General features: G+C 34.6%; 1 protein-coding gene and 1 pseudogene across 1 annotated transcript in view; one reads left to right on the top strand and one right to left on the bottom strand.

Moving 5' to 3' along the window:
• Positions 1-1,716: 1,716 nt before the first annotated feature.
• FUNDC1 (FUN14 domain containing 1) overlaps positions 1,717-18,521 on the bottom strand; it is a 107,050-nt gene continuing 90,245 nt past the window's right edge. Inside the window, exon 5 of the mRNA XM_059385438.1 lies at positions 1,717-1,803. Coding sequence (XP_059241421.1) covers positions 1,792-1,803 — 12 coding nt within the window. The 3' untranslated portion in view covers positions 1,717-1,791. The remainder of the gene's footprint in view (positions 1,804-18,521) is intronic.
• LOC132007930 (U6 spliceosomal RNA) lies at positions 7,286-7,386 on the top strand (annotated as a pseudogene).

Below are 18,521 nucleotides of genomic sequence, written 5' to 3'. Positions count from 1 at the left end.
ACTATAGGATCTCACCTATATGTGGAATCTAAAAAAGGTGAACTCAGAGAAGCGGAGAGTAGAACGGTGTTTACCGGGTGCCAGGGGGTTGGGGGAACAGAGACATATTGGGCAAAGGGTACAAACTTCCAGTTATTAGATTAATAAGTTCTGGTGATCTAACATACAGCGTGGTGATTTTAGCTAATACTGTATTATATACTTGAAGCTAAGAGAGTAAATCTGAAATGTTCTTACTACCAAAATGGAACAGTAACTATGTGACAGGATGGAGATGTTAGCTAACGCTATGATGGTCTATGATGTTAATCATTTTGCAACCTATAAATGCATCAAATCAACATGCTATATACCTTTTTTTTCACTTCATATAAAATCCTGTTTACTAAAACTATCAAGGAATTCAATTTTTTAAAAAAGGCAAGATTCAAACCCAGATTCTCTAATTATAAATCCCATCCTCTTTGCCCTACTCCAGGAGTCCTCTCATCTGTTAATGAAGGTCCAGAGGAGAATGTCTAGGTTTTTCTTTCCCCGTCCTGTATGTTCATCTCTTTTATCTCTTAAATTCCATATATGAGTGAAGTCATATGGTATTTAACTTTCTCTGAGTTATTTTGCTTACTGTAATATGTTCTGGGTCCATCCACATCATTGTAAATGGCAAGACTTCATTCTTTTTGATGAGTAATATTCCATTGTGTGAGTGTGTGTGTGTGTGTGTGTGTGTGTGTGTAACACATCATCTTTATCCATTCTTCCGTTGATGGACATCTAGGCTCTTTCTGTAGTTTGGCTGTTATTGATAATGTTGCTATAAACATCGGGGTGCACGTGCCCCTCCTAATCTGTATTATTCTTGTCACCTTTGGGTAAATACTTAGTAGCGCAAATGCTGGATCATAAGGTAGTTCTATTTTTAACTTTTTGAGGAACCTCCAAACTGTGTTCATCAGGGCTGCACCAATCTGCAACAGTTCAAGAGGGTTCCCCTTTCTCCACATCCTCATCAATACCTGTCATTTCTTGTGTTAATTTTAGCCATTCTGACTGGTGTGAGGTGATGGCTCATCCTGGTCCTCTCATTGGGTCCTGGCCCCCTTTTCCTCGGTCACCTCAATTTTTTCTGCCATCCTTGTTCCATTTCTAGGCTGTGTTAACATTGCTCTTTCTCAGCAAATGTTCTATCTGAAATACTCAAGCACTCATCTCTTCCGCTCGTTGAGATTCCACTGCTTTTTCCAGCTCAAGACTCCTCCCTCAAATCTTCAGCTAAGACTCCGGTCCTCAGGGATCTCTCCTCTTTCCTATTTATCCTGTGTTCTCTGACTTGCTGAGAGAAGCCTGGTTTGTGCTTGTTATTCATTTGAAGGGACAAATGGTACTAGGTCAACGCTTGAAAGCTTTTATTAGAGTGTATGTTTCACTGAGAGGTCCTTAAATAGCTAGAATTTAAATGTCTTTTTCATCTCATTTCATTTACAAAAGAGTTAAGTTGACCCCCACCACTTGTTATGACATTTTATATGTTCAATAGATAATTGTTGAATGAGTGAGTAAACAAGTGATTGGCATCATAGGTTAGATTTATTAAAACGAGTTCATCTGTAAGTGACAGCTCACCCCAAATAACAAATGTTTGGACAAGATAGACATCTTTTTTTCCCCCATAATTTCTCTCACCTCTTTGTAGGAGGCACAGAGCTCTTTGGGTCTTCAATGTGTAGGTTGCCTTGATTCCTTCCAGCTTTTGGTCTGCCATTCCTAGGATACAGCCCTCATCTTTATGGTTCAAGAGACCACCTTAAACAATACCATCAAAAGGAATGAAATACTTAAGAATGTATTTAACAAAAAAGGTATACAACTTGTACACTGAAAACTACAAAACACCACTAGAAGAAATTAAAGATTTAACTAATGAAAAGTCATCTTGTGTTCATGTATCAAAAGACTTAATATTGTTAAGATCAAAATAGTCCCTGAAATTGATCTACAACATCTGTGCAATCCCCATAAAAATTCTAGCTGACTTCTTTGTGGAGATTGACAGGCTGATCCTAAAATTCATATGGGAATTCAAGAGGCTCAGAATAGCCACTGCAATTTTTTTAAAAAAGAATCCTTTAAAAATGTTTAAAAAGAATATTTCAGAAGAAGACCAAAGTCTGTCAACTCAGACTTCCTAATTTCAATATTTGCTGCAAATCTACTGTAATCAAGATACCATGGTACCAACAGAAGGATAGACCAATGGGATTAGGAGTTGGAAATAAACCTTCACATTTACTGTGAATTGATTTTTTAAAAGATTTTATTTATTTATTTGACAGACAGAGATCACGAGTAGGCAGAGAGGCAGGCAAAGAGAGAGGAAGGGAAGCAGGCTCCCCGCTGAGCAGAGAGCCCGATGTGGGGCTCAATCCCAGGACCCTGAGATCATGACCTGAGCTGAAGGCAGAGGCTTTAACCCACTGAGCCACCCAGGCGCCCCTACTGCGAATTGATTTTTTGATAAGGGTGCCATGACAACTTAATTAGAAAGAATATTCTTTTCAATTAATAGTGCTGAAGCAACCGGATATCCATAAACAAAAGAGTTAAGTTGACCCCCACCACTTACCATATACAAAAATTAACTCCAAATGGGATCATAGACCTAAATTAAGTAGGTAAACTATAAAATCCTTAGATGAAAATGTAGGAGTAATTCTTACATGACCATAGATTTGACAGTGGAGTCTCTGACATGACACCAAAAACAAAAGCAACAAAAGGAAAAATAGATAAATGGGTCTTTACCAAAATTAAAAACTTGTGTAGCAAAGGACACTATTGAGAAAGTGAAAAGGCAACCAAACAGAATGGGAGAAAAGATCTGCAAGTTGTATCTCTAATAAAGATTTTTGTATTCAAAATATAAAAAGAACTCTTACAATTTAACAATAACAACAAAAGATAAATACCCCAACTTTTTTAAATTGCAAGAGACTTCAATAAACATTCCTGCAAAGAAAATACACAAATGGCCAATAAACACATGAAAAGATGCTCAGTGTTATTAATCATCAGAGAAATAAAACAAAACCAAAATGAGAGCCACCCACTAGGATGGCTCTAATGAAAAAGACAAAATACAAGTGTGGGTAAGGATGAGAAGAAATCAGAACCCTCATATATTATTGATGGGAATGTAAAACGATGCAGCTGCCATGGAAAAGTTTGGAAGTTCTTCAAAAGTTTAAACATAGAGTTACCACAAGACCCAGAAATTCCACCCCTAGGAGTTTACCCGAGATAAATGAAAACATGTGTCCACACAAAAACTTGTACATGAATGTTCATAGCACCATTATTCATAATAGCTCAAAAGTAGAAGCAACCCAAATGCCCATAAACTGATGAATGGATAAATAAAATGTGGTATATAGAATATTAATTGGTAATTAAAAAAGAAATACTACTACACAGTACAGCATGGATGAACCCTGAAAATATAATACTAAGTGAAAGAGGCCCATCACAGAAGACTACATATTATATGATTCTGTGTATGTGAAATGTCCAGGACAGGCAATACAAAGCGATAAAAAGTAGATTAGTGATTCCTTAGGTTTGGATACCAGGGAGGGAAGGGTAATAACTGCTAATGGGTTTTGCTGCAGGATAATGAAAGTATTCTAAAATTGATTATGTGATGTTGACACAACTTTGTGAATATGCTAAATGCTATTGATTGAATTGTATACTTTAAGTAGGTGATTTGCATGGCATAGCAATTATATTTCAATAAGGCTTTTATTTAAAAAAAAACCAGAATTTTAACACCTTGGAAATTATATAGAGGAAGAATCAGGGGAAAAAATGGTGAGGGAACACACCTATGATTTTTTAGGAAAGTTCATGGACAGATTCATTTAATCTTCACAACCCATGACAGCAGAACTACTAATACCTCCACTTTATAGGAGAAAAATTAAAGTACATTCCTTTAAACAACTTTATCACCCACAAGCAAATAGGTTTAGTAAAACAACCAAAAAAAGTTTATCTCATGTATTTGGAAATTAAGAACTCATTGGTAAAAGAAAAACAAACCATAAGAAATTTATAAAGCTCTTAAACTGAAAAATAACGAAAATGTGACATATTTAATATTGTTAAATAGACACTTCTAGTCCTGATCAAAAAAGCAGACACACTTCCCCCTATTTCTCCCACAAAGTATAGCCTGAATACTCTATATTAAAAAAATATGACTTTGAAATGGAGAACACTAAGGAAACTGGGTACCCAAGGAATGACACAGTAATGAGTTTCCTGGGCATTCTTTTTGTTTTATATATCTCATACTGGGACCTAAAGAAGCTGGCAACACAGAAATGCCAATAGACAAAGGCTGAAAAAAAAAAATCCCTAAGAAATCTTGCTCTTTCTAACTGTAGGACCAGGAAAGGGAGAACCTTGCAAGACAGAAAATTTGTGGACAACAACCACACTATTCAACCCTAACACCTTGGAAAAAATTGTAGCCCTACCAACTCTACACACCAAAAAAGGCCAAGGGGAGAAAGTAGACTTCCACCCTCCCCAGGCTTTAACGAAACGACTCACCTCCCCTGTCAGGGTGGTATGACAGAAGACCAAGTGATTAGACTTTCATCTCAGCCAGACAATAATGAGCTATCCCCCATAGTGTCAATGGATATCACATGGGGAACCAGGACTTCCACTCCCACATGATGGTAAAAAGGAACCCTGCCCTCTCCCTGCTGGAATGGTGTCAAAGGAGGCCCAGTAGAGTCAAGACTTTCACCACCACCTGGTGGCAACAAAGTGCCACTTCCAACCCAGGGTGTCAACAGAGGCTGAGGTAGACATCCAGACTTCTGCTTACAACCTGGCAGGAATGAGGTTGTATCCAAATTACGCTGAAAGCATTGTGTCAGAGGAAGTCTACTAAAACAAGAATTAAGTAAGATCTAGTGTGTCATAACATAATACTAAAAATGTTCAGGCTACAATCTAAAATCACCAGTTATACCAACAGCCAGGAAAATCTCAACTTGAGTAAGAAAAGACGATCAACAGATGCCAACAATGAGGTACCAAGACATGAACTAGAATTATCTGACAAGGATTTTAAAGTAGCTATTTTGAAAATCCTTCAAGAAGCAATTATGAACATGATTAAAATAAGTAAAAAAATAGAAAGTTTAATCAAAGAAAGTGTCAATAAAGAAAGAGAAAATAAAAAGAATCAAATGGAAACATTGGAACTGAGAAACACAATAACCAAAGAGGAGGGGAAGCTTCACTTGATAGGCTGAACATCAGAATGGAGAGGACAGAGAAGAGAACTGATGAACAGAAAGAACAGTAGGAACTACCCAGTCTAAACAACGGAAAGGAAAAAAAAAAAAAAAAAAACCAACACCACTGGGAAAAATACATAGAGCCTCAGGGAACGGTAGAACTGTAACAAAAGAGCTAACATTCACTCTTTGGAGTCATGAGGAGAAGAAAAGAAAAAATGTAGGACTGAAAAAGGATTTGAATAAATCATGGCTGAAATTCCCCCAAATTTGGCAAAAAAGCATAAACCTACAGATTCAAGAAGCTTAAAGAATTCTACACAGAATTCAAAGAAATCCATGCTACAGCACACGGTAATCAAAATTCTAGAAATTAAAAATTAAGAAAAATCTTTAAATCAATGAAAGAGAAATAACACCTTATTTACAGTGAAAAAATTCAAATGGCAGTGGATTTTTTTTTTTTTTTTGGCAGTGGATTTCTTATCAGAAATTGTGCAGGCCATAAGAAAATAACACAAAATTTTTCAAATGCTACAAGAAAAGAACTGTCAATGTAGAGTTCTATAACCAGTAAAAATCCTCCTTTGGAATGAAGGGGAAATCAAGATTCCCAAATAAAGAAAACTAAGAGAATTTATCAGCAGATTTACTACAGAAGAATAGCTAATAGAAATTCTTGAAAAAGAATTGAAATGATAAAAAATTTGAAAACATCAGCAACAAATAAAAAAATAAGGGAAATAGCAAAAATACAGGTAAATAAAATACTTTTGTTCTCGAGTTTTTAAAATTTTTACTTTTGAAGCAAAAATTAAAAAGATAACATTATGTGATATGGTTCTCAGTGTATGTAGAGAAAATATTTAAGATAATTATAAATGGGAGAGAGGAAAGGAATTTATGGGGAGATAAGATTTATACACTTCACTCAAACTGGTAAAATGTAGTCATTAGTAGAATGTGATAACTCATGTATGTATAAGTATGCAACCTAGGGCAACCATTAAAACTCTGGAGAAAGAGATATACTCAAAAAATACTTTAGGGTCAGAGGTAGACAGGTTTAGAGATGCTACTGGTATTTAGTGTTACATTCCAGAGTTGTGAACCATTCTACAACACACAATACAGTCCCTCACAGCAAATAATTATATCAATAGTGCTGAGGTTGAAAAACCCTGGCTTACATGCTCACCAGTGCTGATATTATCGTTCTTTTTAATAACATTTTTTAAAGTTTGTATTTATGTTTCCCTTTACCTGCTTTCTATGTAACCAGTGATAATTTGTTTTCCATAACCATCATTGATTCATCATTCTTTTAATCTTGCCAATCTTGTAGTTTGAAAAATGAAAAATTAGTTTATTTTGTACTTCTTCAGAAGAATGGAGTTATCTTTACTTTTTACTTTAGGTATTATTTGAATATTTTATAATGAACATGTATTATTTTTATAATTTTTAAAAAATACTACAAATAATTCAAAATGAGATTCTAAAATATGTTCAAGTAACCCACAGGAAGAGTTAACCTACAGCCAGAAGAAACAGAAAAAACAAGCCACAGAAAACAAAAATTAAAATGGCAAACATAAGCCTTAACATATCATTATATACACTAAATGTAAGTGGTCTAATTATACCAATTGAAAGACAAAGATTGACAGAGTAGATTCAAACATATAATGCAGCCATGAAACTCACTTCAAATACCATATAGGTAGGTTGAAATTAAAAGAATAAAAATATAAATACTATAAAGACATCAATTACAAGAAATCAGGAATGGGTATATTATTAACAGACAAAATAGTCCTTAGAGGAAAAAAAAATTACCTTGGACAGAAAAATTTTAGATAATGATAAGAGTCAGTCTTACCAAGAAGACATAGAAATCCTAATTTGTATGCATAAACCAACAGCTACAAAATATGTGAAGTAAAAATTAATACAATTACATTTGGAGAGTGCTCACTTCAGCAGTAGCACATATACTAAAAATGGAATGATATAGAGATTAGCATGGCCCCTGCACAAGGATGACACACAATTACAGTTGGATACTTCAACACCCCTGTATAAACAACCAATAAAACATCTAGGCAATCAACAAGAATATATAAGAACTTAACATCATCAACCAACAGGATCTAAGTAACATTTATATAACTTTCCATCCAATAACAGCAGAATACACATTCTTTTAAGGTGTCCACAGCACAAAGATGGCACTGAAAGTGAAGAAGGAAGCCCCTGCCCCTCCCAAAGTTAAAGCCAGGTTTTCAAAGGCCAAGAAAGCAGTGTTGAAAGTTATCTGGAATCACAAAAAGAAGAAAAGAAGAAGGAGGAGGAGAAGGTAGAGGAAGAGGAGGATATTCACACATCACTCAATTTCTAGTGGCTCAAGCCTCTATGGCTCTAAAAGCAGCCAATATATCCTTAGAAGAATGCCCCCAGAAGAAACAAGTTTGTCTATTATGCCATTGTCAACTTGCCCCTGAGCACAGAGTCAGCCATGAAGAAGATAGAAGACAATAGCACACTGTTCATTGTAGATGTCAGGGCCAGTAAGCACCAAATCGAACAGGCTGCAAAGAAGCTCTGCGACATTGAGGTGGCCAAGGTCAACATCCTGATCAGGCCTGATAAAGAGAAGAAGGCATGTGTTCAACTGGCCTCTGACTATGACACTTTGGATATTGCCAACAATATTGGGATCATCTAAACTGAGTCTAGCTGGGTAATTGTAAATGTAAACATTTTACTACACACATAAAAAATAACAAGTATCTATGGAACAGAGAATAAGATAGTTCATATTCAGGACCATAAAACAAATCTCAACATAATGAAAATAATGGAAATTGGAATGTGTTCTCTGATTACAAAAAATCAAACTAGAAACAAGTAACAGAAAGATAACAGAAAATATCCAAGCATTTGAAAACAAAAAGCATGCTACTAAATAATCCATAGATCAAAGAGGGACTCTCAAAGAAAATAAGAAATACATTGAATTGGATGAAAATTAAAATATAGCATATCAAAATTTGTGAGATGCTGCTAAACCAGTGCTGAAAGGGAATTTTTTTACCATTAAATACTTACATTTAAAAAAAGGGAAAAATCTCAAATCAGTCACCTAATATTAAGAAACTTCATAAAGGAGCACAAAGTAAGCCCAAAAGGAAGCAAAAGGAAAGAAAAAACAACAACAAAATTGAGAACAGAAAGCAACATAGAAAATCCATAAAACAAGGTGCTGATTCTTTGAAAAGAGCAATAAAAGTGACAAGTCCCTAGCTAGACTGACAAATGACAAAAGAGAGAAGGCACAAATTACTACTATCAGAAATGAAACATGGGCGATCACTGCAGACCCTTCAAACATCAAAAGGATAATAAGGAAATGGCATGAACAACTCTACCAAATTTGATGAATTAGATGAAATGGAGCAATTTTTCAAAAAGCACAAGGTAGCACAACTCACCCAATTTGAGTAGCCCTATAATAACTACTTAGAAGTTTGTAACTTTAAAATTACAAACAAAGTAATCTCCAGGCTCACATAAATTCTACCAAACATGAATTCTAGATGAAGTTTATCAAACATTTTAAAAAGAACACCAAATTTGTAAAATCTTTTCCAAAAAATAGAAAGGAGAACAATTCTGAGCTTATTTTATGAGGGCAGTATCATCCTGATGCCAAAATCAGACAGATAGTCCAAAAAAAGAAAACTGCAAATAGTTTTCATGACTATAGGCATTAAATTACTTACCAAAGTATTATCAAATGGAATTGAGCAACATACAAAAATAATTACATATCATGAATGAAGAGGATTTATTCCAGGGATGCAAAGCTGGGTCCATATCTGAAAATCAGTCTATGTAAACCACCATATTAATGGTCTAGAGAAGAAAAGTAAAATGATCATTATCAATTGGTGCAGAAAAAGCACCTGAAAAAATTTATCACTCAAGCATGGTATCAGCAAAGATGGTGAAGAGAGGAATTTCAAAAATCTGCCCTTCCATAAAAGCAATAAAAACTTGGCAAAAGCAACTTTTCCAGAACTCTGGAAACTAACTAAAAGTTTACAGTGACAAGGAGAGTGTAATCGAAAACCAAAAACAGAGAAAACAAACAAAAATCAAGCCAAATCTCAGTGAGAAAAGCTTTGTGGAATTTTAACAGATCTTGGTTCCGTCCCCCCATCCCAAGCCCAGTGGTAGACTTGAAAATAACCCCACCTTCCTGGTACTGGGGTGGAGGGGAGCAAAACAGATCTCATTTACAAAGAATTGTAATTAATTGCTCTGACTCATCTGGTAGATCCTTGGAAGATCATTTCACAAGGTTTTCCTTTAACTTCCTTACCTCAAAACTCAGCCTGTTTCTGAACATAGAGTGACTATATGAACATAGAGTTCCTATATATCCTAGATATATACCCAACCGAAGTGAAAACATATGTTCACATAAAAACTTATACATGATTGTTCATAACAGTACTATTCCTAGTAGCCAAAAAGTGGAAACAACTCAAATGTCCATCAACTGGTGAATGAATACACAAACCTTGGTATAGCCATACAATGGAAAATTATTGTCATGAAAAGGAATGAAGGATTGACACATGCTACAACATGAATGAAATTAAAAAGTTGATACTAAGTGAAAGAAGCCAGACACAAAGGTCACATATTGTATGAATCCATTTCTATGAAACACCCATAATAGATAAATCTATACAGACAGAAAGCAGATCAGTGGTTGCCAAGGGCTGAGGGGAAGGGGGATTGGAAAGTGACTGCTTAATGTGTATAGATTTCTATTTAAGGTATTAACAGTGTTCTGCAATTGGCTGGTGGTGATAGTTACATAACATTGTGAATATATGAAAAAACACTGAATTGTACACTTTAAAATGGTTTAAGTAATTAATATCCTTTGTTATGTGCATTTTATCTTAATAAATAAAAATATTTCAAAAAACTTCAACACATTCATGATAAAAATGCTCAGAGAATTAGGGATAGAGAGTAGCTTCCTCAATCTGACAAAGAATGCCTTCAAAAATTGTATAATGGACATGAAAAACAATGATTTCCTCTTAAGATCCAGAACAAGGTAAAGATGTCTGCTTTTTTTGCTTTTATTCAGTATAATACTGTAATCCTAACCAAAACAATCAGGTAATAAAAACCCGATTCAGATCAAGAAGGAAGAAATCAAAGCATCCCTGTGGTCTACATAGAAAATGACAAAAATTCTGCAAAAAACTCCTAGAACTAATATGTCATTTTAGGAAGGTCATAAAATACAAGATCAACATATAAAAATCAATGGTATTTCTATGTATTACCAATGGACACATGGACACCAAAATGAAAAACATAATACCATTACAACCACTCAAAAAAAATACTTAAGTATAAGTGTAACAAAACATGTACTATACTTTTATGTTAAAATCTACAAAACACCAATGACAGAAATAAAATATTTGCATAGATGGAGAGACATAGCAAATCCATGGATTAGAAAACTCAGCATAATAAAGGCTTCCTTTCTTCCCAAATTGATATACAGTTTTCATGCAATTCTTATTAATATCCCAGTAAGCCTTTTTGTAAATATAAACAAAATTTTCTAAAATGTATTTGGAAAAGCCATTGAACTAGAAGAGCTAAAAGAATTTTGAAATAGAATTAGGAAATAGAGAATTGGAAAGGAGCACTCCAACCAATTATTATTATATAGCTACAGTAATCAAGACAGTGTAATATGGACAGAGGAATGTACACATAAATCAATGAAACAGAATAGAGAACCCAGAAGTAGAACAGAGAAACAAGACACAGTGAATTTTGATGATGTACAAAAGCAATTCGATGGAGGAAAGATAATCTTATTAATAAATGGTGTTAAACATGGGGTGCCTGGGTGGCTCAGTGGGTTAAGCCGCTGCCTTCGCCTCAGGTCATGATCTCAGGGTCCTGGGATCGAGTCCCACATCGGGCTCTCTGCTCAGCGGGGAGCCTGCTTCCTCCTCTCCCTCTGCCTGCCTCTCTGTCTGCTTGTGATCTCTCTCTGTCAAATAAGTAAATAAAATATTTAAAAAAATAAAATAAATGGTGTTAAACAATTGGATATCCATAGAAAATCAATCAACCCATAAAATGAACCTTGACATAAACTTCATACATTATATAGAAATTAGCTCAAAAATCAATTATATATTTAAATGCAAAAGACAAAACTATAAAACTTAGAGGAAAACATGGGGGAAAATCTTTGGGTCTAAGACTAGGCAAACATGGAACCAAAAGCAAGTTCATTAAAAGAAAAAAGATAAAAAAAATTTTTGATAAAAAATAAATAAAAGAAGAAAGTCATTAAATTGGACTTCATCAGAATTTAAAACTCTGTAACATACTCTGTTAAAAGAATGGAAAAATGAGCTATATACCTGGAGAAAATATTTATAAAACATATAAACAATGGACTTGTATCTAGAATATATATAGAATTCTCATAATTAATGGTAAACAGCAAACAATCCACTTAGGAAATAGAGAAAAGAAATGAAGTGATATTTCACCAGAGGATGTACAGATGACAAATAAGAACATAAAAAGATGTTCAACATCACTAGCCATAAGACAAGCACTGCTATTAGAAAAGCTAAAATATAAACAAAGAAACAAAGACAATATCAAATTATGGCAAGGGTGTGGACAACCTGGGTCTCTGAACATTGCTAGTGAGAATGTAAAATGTTACAGCTATTTTGGAAAAAAAAAAAAACAACAACTAAACACATACTTCCCATATCATTCAGCAAAAGCACTCCTGGGAATTTATCTCAGAGAAATGAGAATTTATGTCTACACAAAACTGTGTACACAAAGGGCACCTGGGTGACTCAGTCCATTAAGTGGCCGATTCTTGATTTCAGCTCAGTTCATGATCTTGGGGTCCTGGGATTGAGCCCTGTGTCAGGCTTTGTGATCAGGGGGGAGTCTGCTTGAGGAGTCTCTCCCTTCCTCTCCTTCTGGCCCTCCCCACCCTTAAAATAAATAAATAAACCTTTAAAGAAATGTGTACGCAAATGTTCATAGTAGCTTTCCTTGCAATAGTCAAAACTGGAACCAACTAAAACATCCTTTAATAGATAAATTGTTAAACAAAACAAAACACCTCCAGAACTGTGGTACATTGATACCATGGAATATCCCTTAGCCATTAAAAGAACAATACACACAACAATTTGAATGGATCTCAAGGGCATTATGCCAAGTGAAAAAGGTCAGTCTTGAAAGTGACATATTGTATGAGTCATTTATATAACATTCTCAAAATGATAAAATGATAGAAATAGTGGACAGACCAGGAGTTAGGTGGCTTGGAGGGAAGTGAGTAGTATAACCATAAAAGACTAGCAGGCAAGATACACTTTAAAGTATAAGACATTGGTGAAAGAAATAGAAGAAACAAGTAAATAGAAAGATATTCTGTACTCATGGATTGGAAGACTTAATATTGTTAAAATTTTATACTACCCAAAGCAATCTACAGATTCAATACAACCCCTACCAAACTTCCAATGGCATTTTCACACAGATAGAATAAACAATCCTAAAATTTGTATAGAACCAACAAAAACCCTGAACAGCCAAAGCAATCTTGAGAAAGAACAAGCCAGAGGCATCACTTCCTGATTTCAAATTGTATTACAAAGCTATCATAATCAAAACAGCATGGTATTGACACAAAAACGGATGCATGGATTAATGAAACAGAATGGAGCCCAGAAACAAACTCATGCATATGTGGCCAATTAATTTACAACAAAGGAGGCAAGAATGTACAATAGCAAAAGGACAGTCTCTTCAATAAGTGGTGTTAGGAAAACTGGACATTCATTCACATGCAAAAGAGTGAAACTAGACCTCTATCTTACACCATACAGAAAAATTAATTTTAACTAGATTAAAGATTTGAATGGAAGATCTGAAACCACAAAAGCAGAAGAACACATAGGCAGTAACCTCCTTGACACTGATCTTGGCAATGATTTTTTAAAATTTGACACAAAAAGCAAAGACAACAAAGAAATATAAACAAGAGGGGACTATATCAAACTAAAAAGCTTCTGCACAGCAAAGGAAACCATCAAGAAAATTAAAAAGCAACCTGCTGAATGAGAGAAAATATTTGCAAATCATATAATGGATAAGGGGTTAATATGCAAAATACATGAAGAACTTAGACAACTCAATAGCAAAATTCCAAACAATTTGATTTAAAAATGGGCAGAGGGGACACCTGGGTGGCTCAGTTGATTAAGTGACTGCCTTTGGCTCAGGTCATGATCCTGGAGTCCCGGGATTGAGTCCTACATCGGGCCCCCTGCTCAGCAGGGAGTCTGCTTCTCCCACTGACCTCTCTCCTCTCATGCTCTCTCTCTCTCATTCTATCTCTCTCTCTCTCTCAAATAAATAAATAAAATCTTTTAAAAAATGGGCAAGAGGATCTGAGGAGATATTTTTCTAAAGAAGACACAGAGATGGCCAATACAGCATTACTAATCATCAGGGAAATGCAAACCAAAAGCACAATGACACTCACTTTGTACCTGTCAGAATGGCTATTATCAAAAAGGTAAGAAATACCAAGTGTTGGTGAGGATAATGAGAAAATACAACTTTTGTATGCTGTTGGTGGAAATGTAAATAGGTGCAGCCACTGTGGAAAATAGTATGGAAGTTCCTCAAAAAATTAAAAATAGTTCTACCATATGAGCTAACAATTCCACTTCTGGGTATTTATTCAAAGAAAATAAGAACACTAATTCAAAAAGATGTATACACCCCCCCCACATTCATTGCAGAATTATTTACAATAGCCAGGATATGGAAACAACCTAAGTGTCCACTGATTGGTGAATGGATAAAGAAATTGTGGTATATATTATACACACACACACACACACACAAACATATACATACATATATATACACACAAACACAATGGAATATGATCTAGCCATAAAAAAGAATAAAATCTTGCCATTTGCAACAACCTGGATGGACCTTAAGGGCATTATGCTAAGTGAAATAAGTCAGGCAGAGAAACACAAATAACATATGATGTCACTGGTAAGTGGAATCTAAAAACAAACACACACACACACAAAATAAAATAAAATAAAATAAAAATAAAAACAAAAACAGAAAAAACCCAAGCCCATAGATACATACAATAGATTAGTGGTCACCAGAAGCATGGACATTGGGGGATAGAGAAAATGGGTGAAGGGGAGCAGTTATAAAATAAATAACTCATGGGCATGTAAAGTACAGCATGGCAACTAGAGTTAATAACACTGTACTGTATATTTAAAAGTTGCTAAGAGAGTAAATCTTAAAAGTTCTCACCACAAGAAAAAAAATCTATATAAATATATATGGTGACAGATGTTAACTAGACTTATTGTAGTGATCATCTTGAAATATATTCAAATGTTGAGTCATTATGTTGCATGTGTGAAACTAATATAATGTATGTCAATTACACATCAAAAAAATCAAAACAAAACAAACAAAGCAAATAAGTGAAAAAGACTAGGAGGTGGGGATCTGAGTAGTGACGGAATAGTTCTGTATCTTGACTGATGGTGGTTACATAAATCAATACATGTGATCAAATGGCATAAAACTACACACATACATTGTAGCAATGAAAGTTTCCTGATTTTGATAGTATACTGTGGTTACCAAATACGTAATCATTGGGAAAAATTGTGTAAAGTGTACAGAGGACCCCTCTGTGCTATTTTTACAACTTCCTGTGAATCTATAATTATTTCAAAATAAGAAGTTTGTTTAAACAATTAATTAATTAATTAATTAAAAATTCAAAAAGAAGGTTTTAAAATCATGAAATAACATGAAACAAAAAGTAATGAGCTAAACATTGAACATAAGAAGTTAGTAAAAGAAAAAGAGAATAAACTCAAAGAAAATAGAAAAAAGGAAATGATATAACAAACTAATAAAAGGGAAGGCAAACAACAGAGAGAATCAACAAAGGCAAAAGTTGGCTTAATTGAAAAGGTAATACTATGAAACACTTAATATCAATAAATTGATAACTCATACAAGATGGAAAACTTCCTAGAAAATATGACCAACCTAAACTGACTCAGAGAAAAACAGAAATCTTAGGTAGTCCTATAAGTACTGGAAGACAAAATCAATAGGTAAAAACACCAGGCTCAGCTGGTTTTGTAGTCAAAGTCTACCAAGTGTTCAAAAAATATCTCATCCCAAAATTATGAAAATTCCTCCAGGGAACAGAAATAGAAAGGAAACTGTCCAGCTCTCCAATGTTATGAGGCTAGTACAACCTTGATAGAAAACACAGATATGAGTATAAGAAAGGACAACTATAGACAGCATAATTTTACTTACCCACATAGATTTAAAAACCTTAAAAATATTGTATGCAAACTAAATCACCAATGAACCGAGGAGATAAACATCACAACTAAGCTATGCTTATCCCAGGAAGGTAAGCTTAGTTTAATTTTAGAAAATCCATTATTATTATTAACTGAGTAATAGAAAAAAATAAGTATCTTAAGTGCAGTGAAAGCATTCAATGTAATTCAATACCTATTTGGAATAAAATTGCCTAATGATCTAGGATTAGAAGATACCATAATAAAATTATTTTCCAAAAACTAAAAACCCACCTAATACCTAAATTTGAAACATGAGAAGTTCACCTTTAAAATCAGATCAGACACAACTCAAGGACTATTACCACCTCATTTCAACACCAAACTAGAGGTCCTATCTGTTAAGTAAAATGAGAAAGAAAATTTATAACCTTTTTAGGTTATAAAGATTGAAAAGGAGGAAAAAATGATCACTATTTGAAAAGCAATTGAGATTGAAAAGGGGAAAAATGATCTTTATTTGAAAAGTAATTGATTGCTAACACAGAAAACCCAAGGGAATTAGTTGACAAATAATTAGAGTGAATAGAATAATTGAAGATGTTGTTTAAAATGGAGAGATCTAAAATTAATTTCATTTCAGGGCACCTGGGTGTCTCAGTCAGTTAAAGTGTCTGCTTTTGGCTCAGGTCATGATCCCAGGGCCCTGCATCAAGCTCCCTGCTCAGGGAGCCTGCTTCTCCCTCTCATGCCCCTGCCCCTACCACTGCTCATGCTCTCTCTCACTATCTCTCTCTCTAAGATAAACCTTTAAAATTAAATTAAATTAATTTCATTTCTATACAACAGCAACAGATAGAAAACATAATGTTTCAAAATATACCACTAATAATAGCAAAAAAGTTAAATAGATATAAATCTAATATATATATGACATTTATAGAGAAAGTTATGAAGCTTTACTGAAAGCTAAAGCAAGTGTTCCTCCCCAAACTGACAGAAACACGGAGGTTTATTCTTTATACAAGTCAACAGGAGGCCTCTGCACTGCAGACAATAGCTACATTGGAAGACGGAAGTACCTTACTACCAACCCAGGAAGTATGTGACCAAATCACTAAACGTTAAATACTGAGATTCTACCCCACTGCTCTCTTAAGTCTTCCTCTCCAGTTGAATCACAAAACTCTGACAGTCAAACCTTTACCCTCTAATTAGATGATCCTCCTCTAATTCCCTCTGGGGAATTCAGCAAATCTATGAAGAAAGACTTAAAGATACTGACCTTAAGGATTACCCCACCAAATGATGTACTCAGATCACTCAGTGGTAAAGCTCAAAGTCAACAAGTTCCATTCTTGGGGTCAGAGATTTCAATCAACTTTTTAATCCTAGACTCTTAATCATGAGCAGTCAAACAAGGTCTAACAAACATCAAAGGAAAACCGCTAATGTGGAAGATAGAGTCCAAAACAAACAGACCAGTGAACACACAAAGGGATGGAAGCAACCTGAAGGAAATATAATCTATGCAAGGAAAAGAAAATTTTAAAAATAATATTATTAATATATTAAAAGAGACTGGAAAAGATATTGGATCTCTGAAACAAGAATCTAATTCTATTACTAAAATAGAAAACAAAAATAGCTCTCGGAAAGTAAAAACATGGTAAGATGGTAGCAGAAATGAAACACTCAGTAGTGGCATTGAAGGACAGAAAAGGAATAATAATGATCAGGAAAGAAATGTAAGAAAAAGAAAGGACCAGACCAAGAAGTATGAGATCTGGAAAATATGAGTTACAGAAAGAAAGAATATTGAAAGCAGGGATGAGAAAATCATCACTGAAAGAATTAAAGAAAAAATTTTCCAAACTCAAGGACATGAATTGTCATATAAAAAAGCCTAGTTAAGGGGTGCCTGGGTGGCTCAGTGGGTTAAAACCTCTGCCTTCGGCTCAGGTCATGATCTCAGGGTCCTGGGATGGAGCCCTGCATCGGGCTCTCAGCTCAGCAGGGAGCCTGCTTCCTCCTCTCTCTCTGCCTGCCTCTCTGCCTACTTGTGATCTCTGTCTGTCAAATGAATAAATAAAATCTTTAAAAAAAAAAAAAAGCCTAGTTAAAACAAAGCACCACTGAACAAAATAGACCTACTTCAAGGTAACTTTAGAACAATGAGAACTAATGGAAGATTCTAGAACAGAAAAAAATGTATAGGTTTTATACAAAGGATCAGATATCAGAATGGCTTTATCCTCAGCAGAACTAAATCAAGAAAACAATGGAATGATGCTTCAAAATTCTGAAAGAAAATTATTTCCAATCTAAAATTCTGTACTTGACTAAACTCCTATTTTAGTATAGATAAACAAAGGTATTTGTAGATATGCAAGGTCTCAGAATACTTATTCTCCAAGCTCAGTTTCCAAAGAAGCTACTGGAGGAAGTGCTCACCAAAATTAGATGACCAAATCAAGGCAAAAGAAGTTATGAGACACAGGAAATAGATCCATCATGGAAAACACAAAGACAATCCCCAGGTAGACAGTGAAGGGATATCATGGGATCACAACTATGCATCATCAGACAAAAGCAACCAGCCCAAATTAGAACAGGTGATGCACGTGATAGAAATGTTGAGGGATGCCACTACCAATGCCCACTGCCTTTGCCCCATCTTTCTAACCTGAGAACAGGATTTGTGAGTGAACCTGACCAAGAATTTTCT

Source organism: Mustela nigripes, chromosome X (assembly GCF_022355385.1).
Source record: "Mustela nigripes isolate SB6536 chromosome X, MUSNIG.SB6536, whole genome shotgun sequence".
NCBI classification, from domain to species: domain Eukaryota; kingdom Metazoa; phylum Chordata; class Mammalia; order Carnivora; family Mustelidae; genus Mustela; species Mustela nigripes.
This window is presented reverse-complemented; position numbering and strand designations above follow the sequence as displayed.